This window comes from Zophobas morio, unplaced genomic scaffold, assembly GCF_036711695.1.
Source record: "Zophobas morio isolate AGI-343-1 ecotype UQ-CSIRO unplaced genomic scaffold, CSIRO_AGI_Zmor_V1 ptg000041l, whole genome shotgun sequence".
NCBI classification, from domain to species: Eukaryota; Metazoa; Arthropoda; class Insecta; order Coleoptera; family Tenebrionidae; genus Zophobas; species Zophobas morio.
Window position 1 is genome coordinate 3,539,333 of NW_026972146.1, and position 20,757 is coordinate 3,560,089.

The 20,757-nt window shown below is 35.3% G+C and overlaps 1 protein-coding gene across 4 annotated transcripts in view; it reads left to right on the forward strand.

Moving 5' to 3' along the window:
• The window catches only part of LOC135140880 (protein kinase C-binding protein NELL2-like), a 90,554-nt gene that overhangs the window by 52,729 nt on the left and 17,068 nt on the right, over window positions 1-20,757 (forward strand). For 3 of the 4 annotated variants that reach the window (XM_064071611.1, XM_064071610.1, XM_064071612.1), the window contains exons 3-10: window positions 7,545-7,972; window positions 14,991-15,146; window positions 15,223-15,351; window positions 15,470-15,563; window positions 15,712-15,903; window positions 16,091-16,210; window positions 16,471-16,731; window positions 16,782-17,018. In XM_064071611.1, the coding sequence (XP_063927681.1) occupies window positions 7,545-7,972; window positions 14,991-15,146; window positions 15,223-15,351; window positions 15,470-15,563; window positions 15,712-15,903; window positions 16,091-16,210; window positions 16,471-16,731; window positions 16,782-17,018 (1,617 nt within the window). The remainder of the gene's footprint in view (window positions 1-7,544; window positions 7,973-14,990; window positions 15,147-15,222; window positions 15,352-15,469; window positions 15,564-15,711; window positions 15,904-16,090; window positions 16,211-16,470; window positions 16,732-16,781; window positions 17,019-20,757) is intronic. The other variant, XM_064071613.1, reaches the window with a different exon arrangement.

The following is a 20,757-nucleotide window of genomic DNA, read 5'->3' on the forward strand; positions in this document are numbered from 1 at the left end:
ACTGTAAAATTTGAGCTACCGGACCGGACCGTATTTAGAATAACTTTAATTACCATTTATGTTTTCATCAACACTAACAAGTATTTAAAATAACAAGTAATAATTTGTTTGTATTGTTTATTCATTATAATAATTCCATTTATTCACCAGAAACTTTTAAACGAAATAAAATCTAATCGACTAGAAATAACGGCAAAGTTGTGCTAGGCTCATCTGGCAACGTTGCAAATTATATAAATGGTTACTATGAGATTTTTACACATTGTTTTCGTCGCCCTCTGTCGAGTGGTAGCTTTATTAAATGTATTGTTGCTGCGGTTTGGGTTATCTACGCGCGCGATTGGTGTCCAAGCTTTTCGCCGGCGTTTGACGGCCGACTGTTGGTGCGCCATCTCTTGTTCGCCGGCCGTTGGCCTGTTCGCTCCAAACAATAGCATGGGTCTATCTATATGTATTTAATCAATGGCAAGACTTAGCCGAGTTGGTGTATGCAACCCAAAATACACCTGCCATGGTTTTCACACTCTTCTGTGCGTTACCTCATGACGTCGACTGATAATAAACAATGTCTCTTAACTACCAATAAATCAATAAGTCACGTCGCCACGGTAACTATTTTTGTAATGAAACGGTAACCAAACGGCAATCAATTACCGAAGATGGTTCACAACGTTGCCAAATGCTGCGGCATTGCGGATAATCGCTTCAAGAAGATTTTAAATAGTAACGACCACTTAAGAATAACGAGAGCCCCATTGAAATCTGGTCTATAAAACTAACGTCCTAGCAATCATCGACTTTGTTTACGCACCCGAAAAACCAGTAACTTTTTATGCAAAATTCCCCTTTACGACCCCCAATTGTCGGCAAACTAGCGGCGTCTGTAGAAAATTAGGGTAAGACTCCAAAAATGCGATCGATGAAGACCACAACGTTGCGAAATGAATCCTCGGTGTTCTCTTACGTAAGACAATCCATTTAGACATCGAATTCTCTTCGCATTATGTAGATTTATTCGCGTTTGAAACGGGGGTCGTGTGCAAGTAAACTTCGTTACCATTGCATGCGTTACCAGCTGAGCCGAATGAGGCAAGGTTAATATTGATCAGACTTCTCGGAACCCCATAAATTCGTGTTTGTATAGCTCGCCGGTTTATCCTCAGGAATAGAGGCCACGGGATTCTTTCTTTATCTGCCATTCTCCTTTGAGATTCTTCGCCTCGGGCCGGAATTTCACACCTTGCTGGCTAGGAATTTTAGGCTAAATGATAAAATTCATAATCCAGGACGTCTTAAAAGTTGAATCTGGTGGCGGCGAGGGAGCGATGAAAGCTTCTTGGCTTATATTTGGTCCATTTTTTCTTAATACGCGAAGTCTTTTCCCAATAAGAAACTGACAATATGTTTAACTATCCTGTTTTTGAAAGAAAACTCTATATATTAAAAAAAAAAAACAAAGATTAAGCCCCACCCACCCGCCCGGATTTCAGTTGTGATGAGTTTTTAAAGGCGGAGTTTAATGTAACATCAATATTTCTCTAAAAAATTCTACCCTTTTAAAAACATTTCATACGGTAATTTCTTGTAGAGAAACGAGGAATTTGCAGCTAAACTCCGCCCTTCAGCTTACGATGAATAAAACATTCATCACAATTGAGAAGGGGTGGGTGGGCGGGGCTTATGTTTTGTCCATTTTTTCTTAATATAAAAAGTCTTCTTTTCCCAACAAGAAACTGAAAATGTTTAACTTTCCTGTTGTTAAAAGAAAACTCTATAAAGTAAAAAAATTTTCGAGAGATTTAAGTAACAAAATATAGCAAAAGAGACGAGAAAGGGTGGAAAAAAACGACAGTGTGACTAAAAGGAATGAAATAATAAAAAAGGCCACAAAAACTTGGAAAAAAATGAGAAGCGGCACAAAAAAAAAGCGAAAAAAGTCACTGAAAAATGGGAATCAAAAAAGCGACAAAAAAAGTCAAAAAACGGACAAAATAAAGCGAAAATGACGAAAAAATGCTTTCAAAAGACAACAAAGTCACAAAAAAATAGCAAAACAAAGGGAAAATGTAGGTTTACGAAAATCATTACTGTTCAGGATGGAGATTATAGCTATTTTCGTCAACAATGTTTAAATTAAATGTCATCAGTCATCACGAATAATCCCCGATTTTTCTAAAATGGTGCTTTGTAAAACGGACTCGGGCAGTAGCCAATCAGTCACCGGTATATGTTATAAGACGAAAATTTAAGTTAGTTATTAAAGATAAATAAATATAATAACGTATTATAATAGTGAAATTGATAATATTTAATGTTTATTTTTACTTTACAATTACGAATTTAGTTATTATACTATATACTGTCCTGTAACTAGAAACTCTTTCTGTTGGGTACTATATCTATTTATTATTAATATTAATTATAATGCGAAACCCACTCGTGTCAAAAAATCAAGGATCAAAGATGTAACTTTTGAATTCCAAATGTGCAATTAAATAGATCAAGGTACAATTATGACAACACTAACATTTCCTGTCATAAAGATTACCAAACTTATAAATGAAAATGAATTTCCGACATTCACCGCTCCCCCTCCACCCAGTGTTCTAATTTTCCGCGATCGTGGCGCCATGCGGTGAACAGTCAAACTAAACAACAAGTTTCTCAAACTACAATACAAATGATAATTAAAAACTCGTGAAACTTCAAATCGAAAAACTGCAAAATCTAAAAATCTAATGAGTTACACATAAGAAAATTGAAGAAAGTAAAAAGAAAACTTGAAAAATTGCAAACAGAAAAATTGAAAAAAATTGAAATTGAAATAACAAAAATTATATAAAATCGGAACACTGAAAAATTGTAAAAATAAAGAAAATAAAAAACTGAAACGAAAAATTGCAAAATCTAGAAATTGAATTGAAAACTAGAGAAAATGCAAATCGAAAAAATGAAGGAACAAAAAAAAAATAAAAAATTGAAGAAAAAATTCAAGTCAAATAAGCTGCGGGAGCGTTACAACACTGGTTTTTACTTTATAGAGTTTTCTTTTAACAACAGGAAAATTAAACATGTTTTCAGTTTCTTGTTGGGAAAAGAAGACTTCGTATATTAAGATAAAATGGACAAAATATAAGCCCCGCCCACCCACCCCTTCTCCATTGTGATGAATATTTTATTCATCATGAGTTGACGGGCGGAATTTAGTTTGCAAAATCTTCATTTCTCTACAAGAAATTATCATATGAAATATATTTTTAAAATGGTAGAATTTTTTAGAGAAATGTTGATGTTACATTTAAACTCCGCCCTTTGATCTAACAACGAATGAAAAACTCATCACAATTGAGATCGGGGCGAGTGGGTGCGGCTTAATCTTTGTTTTTATTTCTATGAAAAACTGAAAAACCTAAAAATTGAAAATTAGAAATTAAAAACTCGTGAAACTTCAAATCGAAAGGCTGCAAAATCTAAAAATCAAATGAGTTACACATAGGAAGATTGAAGAAAGTAAAAAGAAAACTTGAAAAATTGCAAACAGAAAAACTGAAAAAGTTGAACGGAACATTGAAAAATTGTAAAAGTAAAGAAAATAAAAAACCGAAACGAAAAATTGCACATGGAAAAATTAAAAATTGAAAACTTGAGAAAGTCAAATTGAAAAATTGCAAAATCTAAAAATTGAATTGAAAAAATTTTAACTTGAAAGCTAGAAAAAATGCAAATCGAAAAAATGAAGGAACAAAAAAAATAAAAATATTTTATCACGTTTGCTTCACTTTTTGATTTTTTTAGTGGCCTTTTTCTTATTTCTTTGGCCCCTTTTTGTTTTTCATTTTCTCTTGTTAATTTTTGTGATATTTTTAAAGCCTTTTTTGTCCTTTTCGCTTTATTTTGTTTAATGTTTTCTCGTTTTTTATTTCAGTTCTTCAGCATTTTTTGTCGGTTTTTACCCTATTTTTCGTCTTTTTTTCGCCTTTTTCGCTTTATTTTGTCACCGAAAGTTCACGAAAATCTGTCTCTTATGACCAAAATCACTGGGTTTTACCGATTTAGTTGTGGTTAGTTTGAATCTTCATATAGAGGTTTCAATTAGTTTCACGACCGGTCCGGTGCAATGTTGCTTGATCTTCAAGATAATTTTTGTATAAAAAGTGAGCTTAAACTTTACAGAAAAATGCATTTAGTATATTTGTGGTTGATTAGTGTATTCATATTTTTTAACGCATTTTTTCGCTTTTTTATTCCTTTTTTTGGTAAATTTTTTTTCTCAATATGTTGTCGGAAAGTCAAATATGTTTTCAGTTTCTTGTTAGGAAAAGAAGACTTTGTTTATTAAGAAAAAATGGACAAAATATTAGCCCCGCCCACCCACCCCTTCTCAGTTGTGATGAATGTTTTATTAATCATGAGTTGAAGGGTGGAATTTAGTTTGCAAAATGGATATTTCTCTGCAAGAATATGAAATATATTTTTAAAATGGTAGAATTTTTTTGAGAAATATTGATCGGGACGGGTGGGTGGTGCTTAATCTTTGATTTTTTTTTCAATGAAAAACTCGTGAAACTTCAAATCGAAAAACTGCAAAATCTAAAAATTTAATGTTACACGTAGGAAAATTGACGAAAGAAAAATTGCAAACAGAAAAGCTGAAAAAATTGAACGGAACATGGAAAAATTGTAAAATAAAGAAAATCAAAAACTGAAACGAAAAATTGCACATGGAAAAATTAAAAATTGAAAAATTTTGACTTGAAAACTAGAAAAATTGCAGATCGAAAAAATGAAGGAACAAAAAAAATTAAAATATTATTTTATCACAATTGCTCCACTTTTTGATTTTTTAGCGGTTTTTTTCTTATTTCTTTGGCCCATCTTTTTTCATTTTCTTCTGTTAATTTTGTGTGATACTTTTAAAGCCTTTTTTCGTCCTTTTCGCTTTATTTTGTCTGTTTTTACTTCCCGAGCGTAAGCAAAGGAAGTATTGTAATCGAGTCCGTCGGCCGACTCTCTACTTTTACGTTTTCTCGATCTTTCATGACCCCTAGAAGACGAAGAAATAGGTCTCCCATTTCCGTCTGTCTGTCCGTTTGTCCGTCTGTCCGTCCGTCTGTCCGTCTGCCGTCCCGGATTTTTATTAGACAGATAATCTCCGAAAGTACTCGACCGATTGTTGTGAAATTTTGTACTTATATTAAGAATATCATGTAGATGGTAAAACGCTAACCAAAATTTGTCTAATCATCCCCACCACTAATGCGATGACGTCACTTCAAAATTGTACATAGTAAATGGGTTTTCAATTGTATAAAATAACATAGTCCTACACATGTAGTTTACAACTCTGAATCGACTTTTCACCCGAAACGTCCAGATTTTTGGAAAAAAAATCAAAATTATAAAACAACATTTTGAAATTTAATTTTTAATCTGCTAACCAGAATGCTTTGAAATGTTGCAGATGTTTTAAGGCTATAAAGAGCATCATAAATCTTTAGTCAAAAAATATTTGCTTATCCCCTCCAAAAACTTGATGACGTCAGCTCAAAAGTTTGTGGAATAAATCATGTCTAAAATGTACAAAATATGATGAGTCTGTACTTGTGATCTATCACTCCATTCATATTTTTTGGATTTGCATATACAGGGTGACTCAAAAAAATTAATGAATGCGTAAATATATTTTATTGATTTAATCAGGAACTACAAAACCGAATGCTCTGAAATCTTGCAGATGTTTTAAGGTCATAAAGAGCATAATAAATGTTTAGTCAAAATATATTTGCTTATCCCCTCCAAAAACTTGATGACGTCAGCTCGAAAGTTTGCCGAATAAATCATATCTAAAATGTACAAAATATGATCAGTCTATACTTGTGATCTATCACTCCATTCATATTTTTTGGATTTGCATATACAGGGTGATTCAAGAAAATAAATGAAAGCGTAAATTTATTTTACTGATTTACTCAGGAACTACAAAACCGAATGCTTCGAAATCTTGAAGATATTTTAAAATTATCATAAGCATGGTAAATTTTTGATCAAAACGTATTTGGTCGTCCCCCCTAAAAAATTTATGATGTCACCACAAAATTTTGCTGAAAAATTCCTATCTAAAATGTACAAAATATGGTGAGTCTCTTCTTGTGATTTATCATTCCATTCAAATTTTTTCGATTTGCATATACAGGGTGACTCAAAAAAATTAATGAATGCGTAAATTTATTTTATTGATTTAATCAGGAACTACAAAACCGAATGCTTTGAAATCTTGCAGATGTTTTAAGGTTATAAAGAGCATAATAAATTTTTAGTCAAAATATATTTGGTTATCTTCTACAAAAAACTGATGACGTCAGCTCAAAAGTTTGCCGAATAAATCGTATCCAAAATGTACAAAATATGATGAGTCTGTACTTGTGATTTATCATTCCAATCATATTTTTGGATTTGCATATGCAGGGTGACTCAAAAAAATTAATGAAGGCGTGAATTTATTTTATCGATTTAATCAGGAATTAGAAAACCGAATGCTTTGAAATCTTGGGAATATTTTAAAGTTATTATAAGCATGGTAAACTTTTGTTCAAAATGTATTTGTTCATCCCTCCTAAAAAAATTGATGACGTCACCCTTAAATTTTGCTGAATAAATCCTATCTAAAATGCAAAAAATATGATGAGTTTGTACTTGTGATTTATCATTCCATTCATATTTTTTAGATTTTCTTAAGAGGTGATTCAAAAAAATTAATAAAGTTAATTTATTTTATTGATTAAATTAAAGGCAACACTTATTATTAGTATTACACCCCAACCAACCCAATTTGGTAGACACAAAATTTGTTAAAGGAAAAACTCGGTTGAAACATAAGGGTAGCACGCTTATTTACATCGACTTTAACATTACAGACCTGCATTTGTTTTATGCATTCACTTAGTTCCGCGAATGTGAAATAGACATGTTTATAATCAACCAATTGTGAATTTCACCGTCAAGAATTAAAATAAAACCCAATGTTTTATATAATAAGCGGAAGTCGAAGCAATAAAACCGATGGTCGTTTTGTTTACAGTTTCTCTGTTTGACTCTCACGTATGCTGTTACGCCTGTCATCTTAAATTAAGAATGTTTATACATACACGATTTTCAGTTGCCTCTGATACGTATACGTGAGTAAATTGTTTCGTTATTTTATTGATTATTACAAATCAATATTCAAAACGACCCAATTCATTTTCCCGAAAATTTGAGAATATAATAATTTTATTCTTAGTATTACACTACATCTATCCCAACTGATATACGTGTCCTTGCAAAAATGTTGATGACGTCATCGCAATTTTTTTTAAATTCCCACTACAAAAATGTAATGAGAAAAAAAACACAATAGGCATGCAGTCGTCAAGTTTCCGACAGCGAGGGAAGTACTGTCTAAACTCTTTAGACCAATTTTTTATTTCAGTTCTTCAGCAGTTTTTGTCGTTTTTAAACCCTCGAAGGTTCGAGTTTGCTTTAAGTTGACGCTTTTTCTTTTTCAGGAGACTACCGCGACCTGAAGCTGCCGGCCGCCGCCTTCCAGCAAGTCTCCGACCTGCTGCGTCGCAGCCCGGAGTTCACCATTTCGGCGTGGCTCCGCCAAGAAGTGGGCAACACGGGGAGCATAGTGAGTTTCGCACACGGCCTCAACAGATACCTCGAACTGCAGTCCAGCGGCCGGAAGAATGAGATCCGGCTGCACTACACGTCGCGGGTGGACTCGAAAGTGTACGTGGAAACGTTCCATTACAGACTCGCGGACAATTTGTGGCATCATGTGGCTGTGTCGGTGAGCGGTTCGCAAGCGGAACTCTTAGTGGACTGTCATCCGCTGTACAAAAGACTCTTGAGACCCGGCGCGCCCGACCGGAACTTCACCGAACCGCAACAGCTTTGGCTCGGCCAGAGGAACAAGCACTACCACTTTAAGGTGAGGGCGATATCGATTCGAAGATGGTATCATAGCTGCCGCATGCGAGGAGTGCATCTATGCTGCACTCGCTGAAAAATACAACTGGGATAAAAGGATAACTAGGCGTTGACCGAGTTATGCAATCACACGAGGACGGCGAAACACACGAAATCTTATCAAGACTTAAATGACAACCAGTGTGGGATAAGTGAAAATTGTCCGAGAATTTATCCCACTATCCCAAACAAATACCTTTGTGTTTTCAGTAGGGAAATGAGGGGCTTGTTGTAACAGTTTTTAGGAAAAGGAATATAATTTGTTATCTATTAGCTGTTTGACCATTATAAAAGTATCTGTCGGTAGTCTAACTATTCCCCTACTGGACTGAACAGGCAAAAGGTCAAAATTGTTCATATTCACTTCATACCAGGCATTTTCTTAAAAAAAGTGCACTGTTACAACTTGCCCCGTGTTTGGGGCTAGTTGTAACAGTGTAAACTTTATTTTTCAAAAATCAACACAACAACAACAATAAACTTTTAGAAAAAGAGTCAACATTAAAGATTTGAGTTTTGTTTTCCTTTTTCTTAATATATCTGGAAAGCGATATATGGCATAGGTCAAAATTTTCGCTCGATTTCGTATGCTAGGTACGAGATTTGTAGACGTGAATTTGGGATAAGTCATAACATGTTACAACTTGCCCCTCAGATATTGTTACAACATGCCCCGTAGCACAATTTTCTACATTTAATTGCATTTCGACAAAATTATGTCGCTTAGTGTCAAAATGTGTAAAGAATATCAAAGCTGAGTAATTTTTGAACTACATGCAAAACTAAAAGTTTAAAATTAATTAATAACAGATAAGAAAAACCAAATTTTACTAAAGCAATATTTTACATTACTTTGCCAAAACGAAACACGTACACACATCCACTCACTGCGCTGGCTGGAGGAACAGTGGTTATGATGACATGATGTCTTATGGTGCAGTAAAAAACCTGACGTTAAAGAGTTTAAATTCCGGGTAAAAATTTAGTGTTACAACTTACCCCTGTTACAACAAGCCCCTATTTTCCTTACAGGCAGAAGATGGAAGTCGCAATTGACCTTGAACGGTTTATGGTCCCAGCCCCGTAGCTAGAAAACTTATTCAGGGGGGGCAAGTTTGTCGACAGAGGGGGCTTCATGTAAATATTTATATTTTAATAATACACTCAGATAACTACTTTATTTTTTCTGAGTTTTTATATTTGAAAGAACATTAAAATAATTGGAAACGTCGATTTTTTACGCTAAATTTTCGTAAAAACCTGTCGAAGTCCAAAAAATTAGTACGGTACTTGGTTAAAATGCTGGTTAAAACAGAGAATGTAGATTCACAAACAGCTGTACTGCATCCAAAAATTTGTGTAGTGGCCATATAGGTAACATCCAATTTGTTTGAGTTTATTTTTTTGCATGTTTAGTACATATTTTAAAAATCCGACTTCGAAACCAAATATTTCGAAAATTTTGGTACGGAACCATGAACTCGTCATGTTTTTTTAAACTCGTCGAGATGTGTATTTCAGAATTTTTTGTCAACTTTAACAAAAGCTCAATTTTTGGAAACCCATATAAAATTTTTGACTTTTCCCAAGCATTTTCGAAAATTACCAAAAGAATTCCTTTGTTCATCTCGATTTCTTCCAAAAATCGTTTTGGATTCAATTTTTTTGAAAATTCTTACATTTTTTGCAGAATCGACGGAAGAAAAATGGCAATTTTTGAGAACCTGTATAAAATTTTTGACTTTTTTCAAGCACATTCGAAATTACCAAAAGGGATTCCTTTATTGATTTCGATCTCCAGATGTTGTTTTTGGTTGTTTTTTCGAAAATTCGTACAATTTTTCCATAATCGCCAAAAGAAATATGGTAATTTTTGAGAAATTTTGAAAATCCCAGCTCGAAACCGAGTATTTCGAAAATTTTGATCCGGAACCTTGAACCTGTCATGTTTTTTTTAGCTCGTCGAAATCTATATTTCAGAATTTTTTGTCAACTTTTACGAAAGTTCAATTTTTGAAAACCCATATAAAATTTTTGGCTTTTCCCAAGCATTTTCGAAAATTACCAAAAGAGATTCCTTTGTTCATCTCGATTTCCAGAAATCGTTTTGGATTCAATTTTTTTGAAAATTCTAACTTTTTTCCAGAATCGACGGGAGAAATATGGCAATTTGTGAAAACCTGTGTCAAATTTTTGACTTTTTTTCAAGCACGTTCGAGATTACCAAAAGGGATTCCTTTATTGATTTCGATCTCCAGATGTTGTTTTTGGTTATTTTTTCGAAAATTCGTACAATTTTTCCACAATCGCCAAAAGAAATATGGTAATTTTTGAGAAATTTTGAAAATTCGAGGTCGAAACCGAGAATTTCGAAAATTTTGATCTGGAACCATGAACCTGTCATGTTTTTTTAAGCTCGTCCAAATCTATATTTCAGAATTTTTTGTCAACTTTTACGAAAGTTCAATTTTTGAAAACCCATATAAAATTTTTGACTTTCCCCAAGCATTTTTAAAAATGATCAAAAGAGACTCCTTTGTTCATCTCGATTTCCAAAAATCGTTTTGGATTCAATTTTTTTGAAAATTCTTACAATTTTTCCAGAATCGACGGAAGAAATATGGCAATTTTTGAAAACCTGTATCAAATTTTTGACTTTTTTCAAGCACGTTCGAGATTACCAAAAGGGATTCCTTTATTGATTTCGATCTCCAGATGTTGTTTTTGGTTTTATTTGGTTGAAAAGTCGTAAAATTTTTCAGCAATCGCCAAACGAAATGTAATTTTTAACTTTGAAACCGAATGTTTCGAAAATCTTGATCTGGGACCATCTAGACCTTGTGTTTTTTGATTGAGCTCGTCGAGATCAACATTTCAGATTTTTTTGTGGATTTTTAGTCAACTTCAACAAAAGTTAAATTTTTGAAAATCTATAAAATGTTTATGACTTTTCCCAACCGTTTTCGAAAATTAGCAAAAGGGATCTCTTTATCGATTTCGATCTCCAAATGTTGTTTTTGGTTTTATTTTCTCGAAAATTTGTACAATTTTTCCAAAGCCGCCAAAAAAAATGTAATTTTTGAGAAATTTTGAAATGTCGACTTTGAAACCGAATTTTTCGAAAATCTTGGTCTGGGACCATCAAGACCTTATGTTTTTGGATTAAGCTCATCGAGATCTACATCTCGGAATTTTTTGTTGATTTTTTGTTAATTTCAACAAAAGCTCAATTTTTGAAAATCCATATACATTTTTTGACTTTTCCCAAGCATCTTCGAAAATTAGCAAAAGGGATCTCTTTATTGATTTCGATCTACAGATGTTATTTTTGGTTTTATTTTTTTGATATTTCGTCGAATTTTTCCACAATCGCATAAAGAAATAACTTTTTTTTAAGTCACTTTTGAGATTTTTTAGAAATTTTAGGTAGAACCCAATATTTCGTAAATTTTGCTCCGGGAGCATGAACATGTTTTTCGATTAAGCTCATCGAGATCTATATTTCAGAATTTTTTGTCAACTCTAACAAAAGCTCAATTTTTGAAAACTAAATAAATTTTCACTTTTCTTAGCATTTCCAAAAATTACCGAAAGTCATTCTTTTATTTATTTCAATCTTCAGATGTTGTTTTTGGTTTTATTTGATCGAAAATTTGTAAAATTTTTCTAGAATCGTCAAAAGAAATAGGAGTATAATTTTTGAGAAATTTTAAAAATTCGACTTGGAAACCGAATAGCAGCAAGACCTTATGTTTTTTGACTAAACTCGTCGAATTTTTTGTAGATTTTCAGCCAATTTCAACAAAAGCTCAATTTTTGAAAATCTATAAAAAAAATTTGACTTTTCCCACGCATTTTCGAAAACTAGCAGAAGGGATCTTTTTATTGATTTCGATCTCCAAATGTTTTTTTTTTTTCGAAAATTCGTCAATTTTTCCAGAGCCGCTAAAAGAAATGTAATTTTTCAGAAATTTTGAAGTGTCGCCTTGGAACCGAATTTTTGAAAAATCTTGGTCTGGGACCATCAAGACCTTATGTTTTTTGATTAAGCTGATCGAGATCTACATCTCAGAATTTTTTGTCTATTTTTTGTCCATTTCAATAAAAGCTCAATTTTTAGAAAATCCATATAATATTTTTGACCTTTCTCAAGTACCTACATAGTAGGCTATGGAATAAAATGTGACATGTTCATTTTTTTATACGGTCAACATCAACGGTAAGGTGATATTGCCAAATAATATACCCTGTACGAAAATAAAGGTGGGGCGGGTGGGGCCAGTTAATATGCTTCAGCAATCGGCATTATATTGAAATTATATTACTAATTTGAAATTTATAATGTATAAGTCTTCCAGGGGGGGCAACCACAACTGCTAGGGGGGGCTCAGCCCCCTCTTGCCCCCCCGTAGTTACGGGGCTGTATGAAATTTTAAAACGGGACTCCCGTTTTGCATATTTGTAGTATTTGTCAGTCGTATTTTAAGTGGTATCGACCCAAGGTCGCATAAATACCGAACTTGTGTGACTAGAGGTACTCTATCTTGATTTTATTCAAATTATACGGTCAAATATGAAAGGGCGTTGGAGGTTCAAAGTCAACCCCTCTACCAAATCATCAACGCTGATGCACCATGATCACGTCCTTCGTAAAAAACATCCCCCCCTCGAAGTAATAGGTGTCGGGTTTTAGAAGAAATTGTGTAACCACCCGCAGAGATAAAGCGCCTGATACGGTTTTACTGTCATGTTTCATGACCGACATCTCCTATGACGTGAAAGGTCGTTATTCCGGGAACCGTTTTATGCTCTGAAAACGTATTTTTCATAGATTCACGTGACCGATAAATGTGATTTAATGAACATGAAAATGCATTCAATGAAATAATTTTACTATTCACACACGGGAACAACCTTTGATCGAAAGTTCAAAAAGTGACCTTGAGAGATGCACCATTACTACTCTTTAGCATTAGGCGAGATATAGTCACAGTAACGCGTGCGAGCTCTTCCAATAATAAGGTTGCGCCATAAAAGTCGATTCAATTCCGTGTGTACATGTCTCGGCCTCATATCGCCATCAAAGTCACCCCTACATACATTCAAGCGGTTGATGGAAGTCCATTGATTGAAAAAAGCTGAAAATGATGCTCATTCCGTGCCTTCGCGATGTATCGATCCCTTCTTTATCATGTTCTTCGCGACTTTGCCAAGTCGTTTAAGCCCAAGTCGTTTAGTATTAGCTTCAAATGCCAGCGCAATTTCCCCATCAGCCCTTCATTAACTTAATGGTTTAACACCGACAGTGGCGGCTCGTGACCCGAGCCACTCCACAGTAAGTAAACCCATACATATTGTTGCTCTAAGGGACCAGGCGCCCCGATGCAAACTTACTTGTTCAACGCCCTTAAAAAAAAATTGTAAAAAAAAAACAAATAAAATTTTGTAATCACATATTTTTGTAGAGAGATACTTTTTATTAACAAACATGCATAAAATTATGATGGATCAATCTTAATATATAAAAATGTTTGTCTTAACTGACAGACTGACTGATTCATCAACGCAAAGCCTAAACTACTGAAGCTACAAACATGAAATTTGGACAGTAGGTTACTTTTGTGTCATAAGCACCCATTAAGAAAAGATTTCTGGAAATTCCGCCCCTACGGGGACAAAATAGGGGATGAAGCTTTGTGCAGAAATGCCGTAAGTTTTTAAATCAGACGGGTTCACTGGGGAGGGAGGAGTGAACGAGATGAAAAATGAAAATTTAGGAGGCTTACACGGTCGGAATCAATACATGATCGTTTTCCGGGTTGGAACCGTGTAATTTCTCAAAAGAGTTTCGCCTCTGATATGGTTGACATACTGAGTTACCGGGCTCTTTTGCCTTATTCTTAACCCTGCTCCTGAAGATGCCACTTAGAAAGTAACAAACGGAGCTGCGGGTAACAACTTTTCTATAGTTTAGGGAATATCGTTGTACCCTATAAAATTTTCTTGCCAATAACGAGACGGACAGTAGTACAATAGCAATAGATATTTACAACTTAAAGTTGTCGCATGGCGGTAATCCGCAGACCTTAAATTTCTAAAGTAGCGGAAGTCCGATCCTATACGTACAATTACCTGCTAAATGTTCTCCTACAAATTCGGGGGGACTGGTGTGAGCCATAAATATTTCTTACCACTGTACCACTGTCCGCCTCGTTATTGTCAATAAAATTTTATAGGGTACACCGATATTTCGTAAACTATATATAGTATAAATATAAAAATATTTATATTGCAAACGTTTTTCAATTTTTAATATTGTAAAATTGATACGATTTCAAAGTTATTTTTAATTTAGACTTACCTCAATGTTAATCGAAATTTAAATTTAAAATTAATGATGAGAAAAAGCCACGAAATGATACACAGAACCAAATTCGGCTACAAACAGGAACAGTGAAAAATATAACAAAACTGTTGAACAACCACCACAACCAAAACCAACCGACTAGACTTGGAAAATAAAATTTTTAAGTATTCCGACATGGACTTTTGTAAAAACAAACGTGACAAATGTTAGGAAAAACATCTGGGTGTGGTCATACCGCTGTCTGGTCAAATTGTTACCCAGATAATGCATCATAAATTTGGTTATTTTTTGTCGGTATTGATGTAAAGGTCCCATCACCCAACCCAAAGGCGCACTTTTTTTCAATTATTACAGTTTGAAAGTGCCAGGAATTGACTTCTTGGGATCTGTTTTGGTGGTCATAGTGGAATGTTAAAATGTAGCTTCGTCACGGGCGCCCCGATGCGGTGCATCTTTCGCTTACCGTGTTAAGCCGGCCCTGTTCGGCGCTCGATACTTTGCTACGTCTTTTATCCCGGAATTTGGACAAACGTTCGCTTAAAAGACCTGGGTGGTGCGCGTACATTTCGGGAATCGATAGGATCCCCGGTTTGATGGGCGGTTTGGGTTGCAGGGCGCCATGCAGGACGTGCGGCTGATCGGAGGTCCCCACGGCTACCTGTCCCTCTGCCCCAGCCTGGACTCCACGTGCCCCACCTGCGGCCAGTTCTCCTTGCTGCAGAGCACCGTGCAGGAGCTGACTCGGCATCTTCAGGAACTTTCCGAAAGGGTATATGGACTACCATGTAACGTCATTTATGCGTTCTGTACACTGTTTTGATTATATATAATTCTGTGTTTTGCAGTTGGTAGCAGCAGAGGGACGTATCAGTAAAGTGGAGGAATGTGACTGTCAGAAATCGTGCCACGTCAACGGGACGGTGCATGCGGACGGCGCCACGTGGCAACGCGGCTGTGATTTGTGCGCATGCGTGGTTAGTACTCATTTAACCGAACCGGTGTAACCGTAACCGCGAATGACAGTCGATTCCTTTCTCATTTTCAAGTTTCTCTCTGTTGCCGCTCAATTTTCATTTCTGTCTTGATTCGCAGCATGGAGAGGTTCAGTGCCGTCCCGTCGAGTGCCCGGAACTGCCCTGCAAGCACCCGGTCAACATAACGGGCGAATGCTGCCAGAGCTGCCTCAGTAAGTGGCCCGAGCCAGGAACTTTCGACGAAAAGAACGCAGCTAGCTTGACATTGTTCGCGTTTTATGGCTCTTTTCGTCCAATTTTACTGGCCTCTTGTAGCACGTGACGAGCCACAATTGGTTTCGACGGTCCATTCATTTTCAGGACATTGTCTGTTTTACGGCGCTTTTTACGACCACGGGGAGCTGGTCACCATTAAAAAGTGCGTGGAGTGCGAATGCCACGACGGCAGCATGCAGTGCACCAGGATAGACCCGGAGACGATGTGTCCCAAGCTCACGTGCCCCCCGGACGAGCAGTTCAGCGTCGCCGACAACTGCTGCAAGTTCTGTCCAGGTACTACCATCACACCGATCGCGTTCATCTCGCATTACTACCATCTAATAGTCGCATTTGGGAGCTTTTCGCATCTGTAAATAAACATATTTAGAGTAGAAACTGATGCGACATGCCCTCAGAGGAAGCACTAGCGTCTTCGCTTTACTAACAACTAACCGTGGTGCGTGTTATTCATCCCTAACAGGTGTTGACTATTGTGCAAAAGGGCATGTTTGTCATGCTAACGCAACTTGCCTCAACTTACAAACGACTTATGCTTGTCAGTGCGACCAAGGCTTTCAAGGGGACGGACGATTGTGTACCGGTACGCAACATTTTTTTCTAACCTTCGGCTGCTCTTGCCGCGGTGGACGTACAAAAGGCAAAGTCGCCGAAGAGCTTCCTTCAACTGAATCGATTATCTTTGCTTTGATTGTGTATGATGCGTTATGACACTGTCGCATTGTTCGACTTCCGCTTTCTGACGTCCCGTTTCCTTCTGTACGCCACCGCTGCGAACCGATGTACATACAACTAACGCTCAGTCGACGAAAAATACCCCTCGTAACGGAGTTTTTTCTGTAGATATCAACGAATGCCAGCAGGAGGGCGGCCTCGAAGGCCACCACTGCCACCAGAACACCCGCTGCGTCAACACCCCCGGATCCTACACCTGCGAATGCCTCGCCGGTTATCGCAGAGTGGACAAGTTCAACTGCGCCGAGCTGGACGAGTGCAGCACCGGCGAGCACAACTGCGACATCAACGCCGACTGCATCAACACCCAAGGAAGCTACCACTGCGTGTGCAAGGACGGCTACACCGGGGACGGCTACAGCTGCCAACGTGAGTCTTTAGAGTCGCGTCGCACCCCCGAATCACAGTGTTTGTTGCAGCCGTGTGTAACCAGAGCTGCCTCAACGGAGGCATCTGCAGGAGTCCGGGGAAGTGCGCTTGTCCCAACGGATACACGGGCCCCAGCTGCGAGAGAGACCTCGACGAGTGTGCCACGAACGCCCACAGGTGTACCGACGCTTCGGTCTGTGTGAACATGATCGGCTGGTACTACTGTAAATGCAAAGAGGGCTATCAGAGCCCCGTCTCAGACAATAATTTAGGAACTCTATGCCAAGGTACTAGCATTGTTTAAGTATATTATAGTTGGACAACCTATACGGAGAATCACTTTCCCATGTAGAAAAGAATGAACATATAGTTTTCATCTCACTCGCTTCACTGTGAAGTGGCGGTACCTTACGAAAGGAGGTAAAAATAGTCTGCAAGCACGTGATGTCGATAAGGTAGTAAACGGACGTATTAGTCAGTACGTTGTACGGGGAGCAGTCACAAAATAAGCGAACGTACGTGTTGAAGACTTTGCATATATGTAATATATTTATATGTAGTGCATACCTGTTTCCTGTATGTGGTAGCACGTATATTTGCACAAAAGCAAATAAAGGTTAAGGTAAGAAAAATTTAATATTATCGCAGTATATTGCGTCCCTTCGTCCACCACTTTAAAGGCACAAAATTAAACGACCACTACTTTAATTAATAAGTAAGAAGTCATCTAGTTTGCCTCCAGAATAACTATGGGTTATCATCAAACTATGAACACCAAATTAATTCAGTATGAACATCTTACGTATTTTTTTTATTAACAGTAGTCAAATCACTAAATACATATTATCTTTGAAACTAAAATGCATTTTATCACAAAATATTTACCACCATTTAAATATATACTATTTAGACATCAAGAAATAAATTTAAAATTGCAAAAATTAAATGTAGCAGACTTTAAACAGCCTTAAATGCGTCTTGTATGTACGTGCTTATCACTATGTAGGCATTTGAACGCACAGCAATAATCGTTCTTGATGAGTGATGACTACTGTAACACAGTAAATTCTCGAAATCGAAAATTTAAAACATTGAAAAATTCAAATGTGGGAAAATTGTAAAATCGAGAAATCGAAACATAAAAAAATTGGTCTAAAGAGTTTAGACAGTACTTCCCTCGCTGTCGGAAACTTGACGACTGCATGCCTATTGTGTTTTTTTTCTCATTACATTTTTGTAGTGGGAATTTCAAAAAAAATTGCGATGACGTCATCAACATTTTTGCAAGGACACGTATATCAGTTGGGATAGATGTAGTGTAATACTAAGAATAAAATTATTATATTCTCAAATTTTCGGGAAAATGAATTGGGTCGTTTGAATATTGATTTGTAATAATCAATAAAATAACGAAACAATTTACTCACGTATACGTATCAGAGGCAACTGAAAATCGTGTATGTATAAACATTCTCAATTTAAGATGACAGGCGTAACAGCATACGTGAGAGTCAAACAGAGAAACTGTAAACAAAACGACCATCGGTTTTATTGCTTCGACTTCCGCTTATTATATAAAACATTGGGTTTTATTTTAATTCTTGACGGTGAAATTCACAATTGGTTGATTATAAACATGTCTATTTCACATTCGCGGAATCAAGTGAACGCATAAAACAAATGCAGGTCTGTAATGTTAAAGTCGATGTAAATAAGCGTGCTACCCTTATGTTTCAACCGAGTTTTTCCTTTAACAAATTTTGTGTCTACCAAATTGGGTTGGTTGGGGTGTAATACTAATAATAAGTGTTGCCTTTAATTTAATCAATAAAATAAATTGACTTCATTAATTTTTTTGAACCACCTCTTAAGAAAATCTAAAAAATATGAATGGAATGATAAATCACAAGTACAAACTCATCATATTTTTTGCATTTTAGATAGGATTTATTCAGCAAAATTTAAGGGAGACGTCATCAATTTTTTTAGGAGGGATGAACAAATACATTTTGAACAAAAGTTTACCATGCTTATAATAACTTTAAAATATTCCCAAGATTTCAAAGCATTCGGTTTTGTAATTCCTGATTAAATCGATAAAATAAATTCACGCCTTCATTAATTTTTTTGAGTCACCCTGCATATGCAAATCCAAAAATATGAATGGAATGATAAATCACAAGTACAGACTCATCATATTTTGTACATTTTAGATACGATTTATTCGGAAAACTTTTGAGCTGACGTCATCAGTTTTTTGTAGAAGATAACCAAATATATTTTGACTAAAAATTTATTATGCTCTTTATAACCTTAAAACATCTGCAAGATTTCAAAGCATTCGGTTTTGTAGTTCCTGATTAAATCAATAAAATAAATTTACGCATTCATTAATTTTTTTGAGTCACTCTGTATATGCAAATCCAAAAAATATGAATGGAGTGATAAATGACAAGTACAGGCTCATCATATTTTGTACATTTTAGATATGATTTATTCGGCAAACTTTCGAGCTGACGTCATCAAGTTTTTGGAGGGGATAAGCAAATATATTTTGACTAAACATTTATTATGCTCTTTATGACCTTAAAACATCTGCAAGATTTCAGAGCATTCGGTTTTGTAGTTCCTGATTAAATCAATAAAATATATTTACGCATTCATTAATTTTTTTGAGTCACCCTGTATATGCAAATCCAAAAAATATTAATGGAGTGATAGTTCACAAGTACAGACTCATCATATTTTGTACATTTTAGATATGATTTATTCCACAAACTTTTGAGCTGACGTCATCAAGTTTTTGGAGGGGATAAGCAAATATTTTTTGACTAAAGATTTATGATGCTCTTTATAGCCTTAAAACATCTGCAACATTTCAAAGCATTCTGGTTAGCAGATTAAAAATTAAATTTCAAAATGTTGTTTTATAATTTTGATTTTTTTTTCCAAAAATCTGGACGTTTCGGGTGAAAAGTCGATTCAGAGTTGTAAACGACATGTGTAGGACTATGTTATTTTATACAATTGAAAACCCATTTACTATGTACAATTTTGAAGTGACGTCATCGCATTAGTGGTGGGGATGATTAGACAAATTTTGGTTAGCGTTTTACCATCTACATGATATTCTTAATATAAGTACAAAATTTCACAACAATCGGTCGAGTACTTTCGGAGATTATCTGTCTAATAAAAATCCGGGACAACAGACGGACAGACGGACAGACGGACAGACAGACGGAAATGGGGACCTATTTCTTCGTCTTCTAGGGGTCATGAAAGATCGAGAAAACGTAAAAGTAGAGAGTCGGCCGACGGACTCGATTACAATACTTCCTTTGCTTACGCTCGGGAAGTAAAAATCAAAAAAATAAAAATTGGAAAGTCTAAAATTTAAAAATCGAGAAATTGAACAATCGGTTAATTCAAAAATCGAAACATCGAACAATTGGAAAATCGAAAAATAAAAAAAAATTGAAAAATCGAAAAAAACTAATAATTTAAAAATTGAAAAGTTAATATTGAGAAATCGAAAAACTGAAAAATCACAAAATTGAACGAAATATCCAAAAATTAGGAAATTAAAAAATTGAGAAACAGAAAAGTCAAAAAAGCAGAGTCGAAAAATCGCAAACTTAAAAAATCGAAAAATTGAAAAATCAAAAACCTGAATAATCGAAAAATTGAAGAACTGAAGAACTGAAAAATCGAGAAACCGAAAAATCTAGAAATTTAAAAATTAAAATATGGAAAACTTGAAAAATTGAGAAATTGAAATATAAAACAATCGAAAAATTGAAAAATTTAATGTATAAAAAACAAAAAACTGAAAATCCAAAAATAAAAAATCGAAAAATCTAGAGGTCGAAAAATCAAAGAATCGAAGTATTGAAAAATATCAAAACTGAAAGAAATATCCAAAAATTGAGAAATCGAAAAACCAATAAAGCGAAGTCGAAAAATTGAAGAATTGTAGAACTGAAAAATCGAAACTTTGAGAAGTGGGAAAATCAAAAATAGATT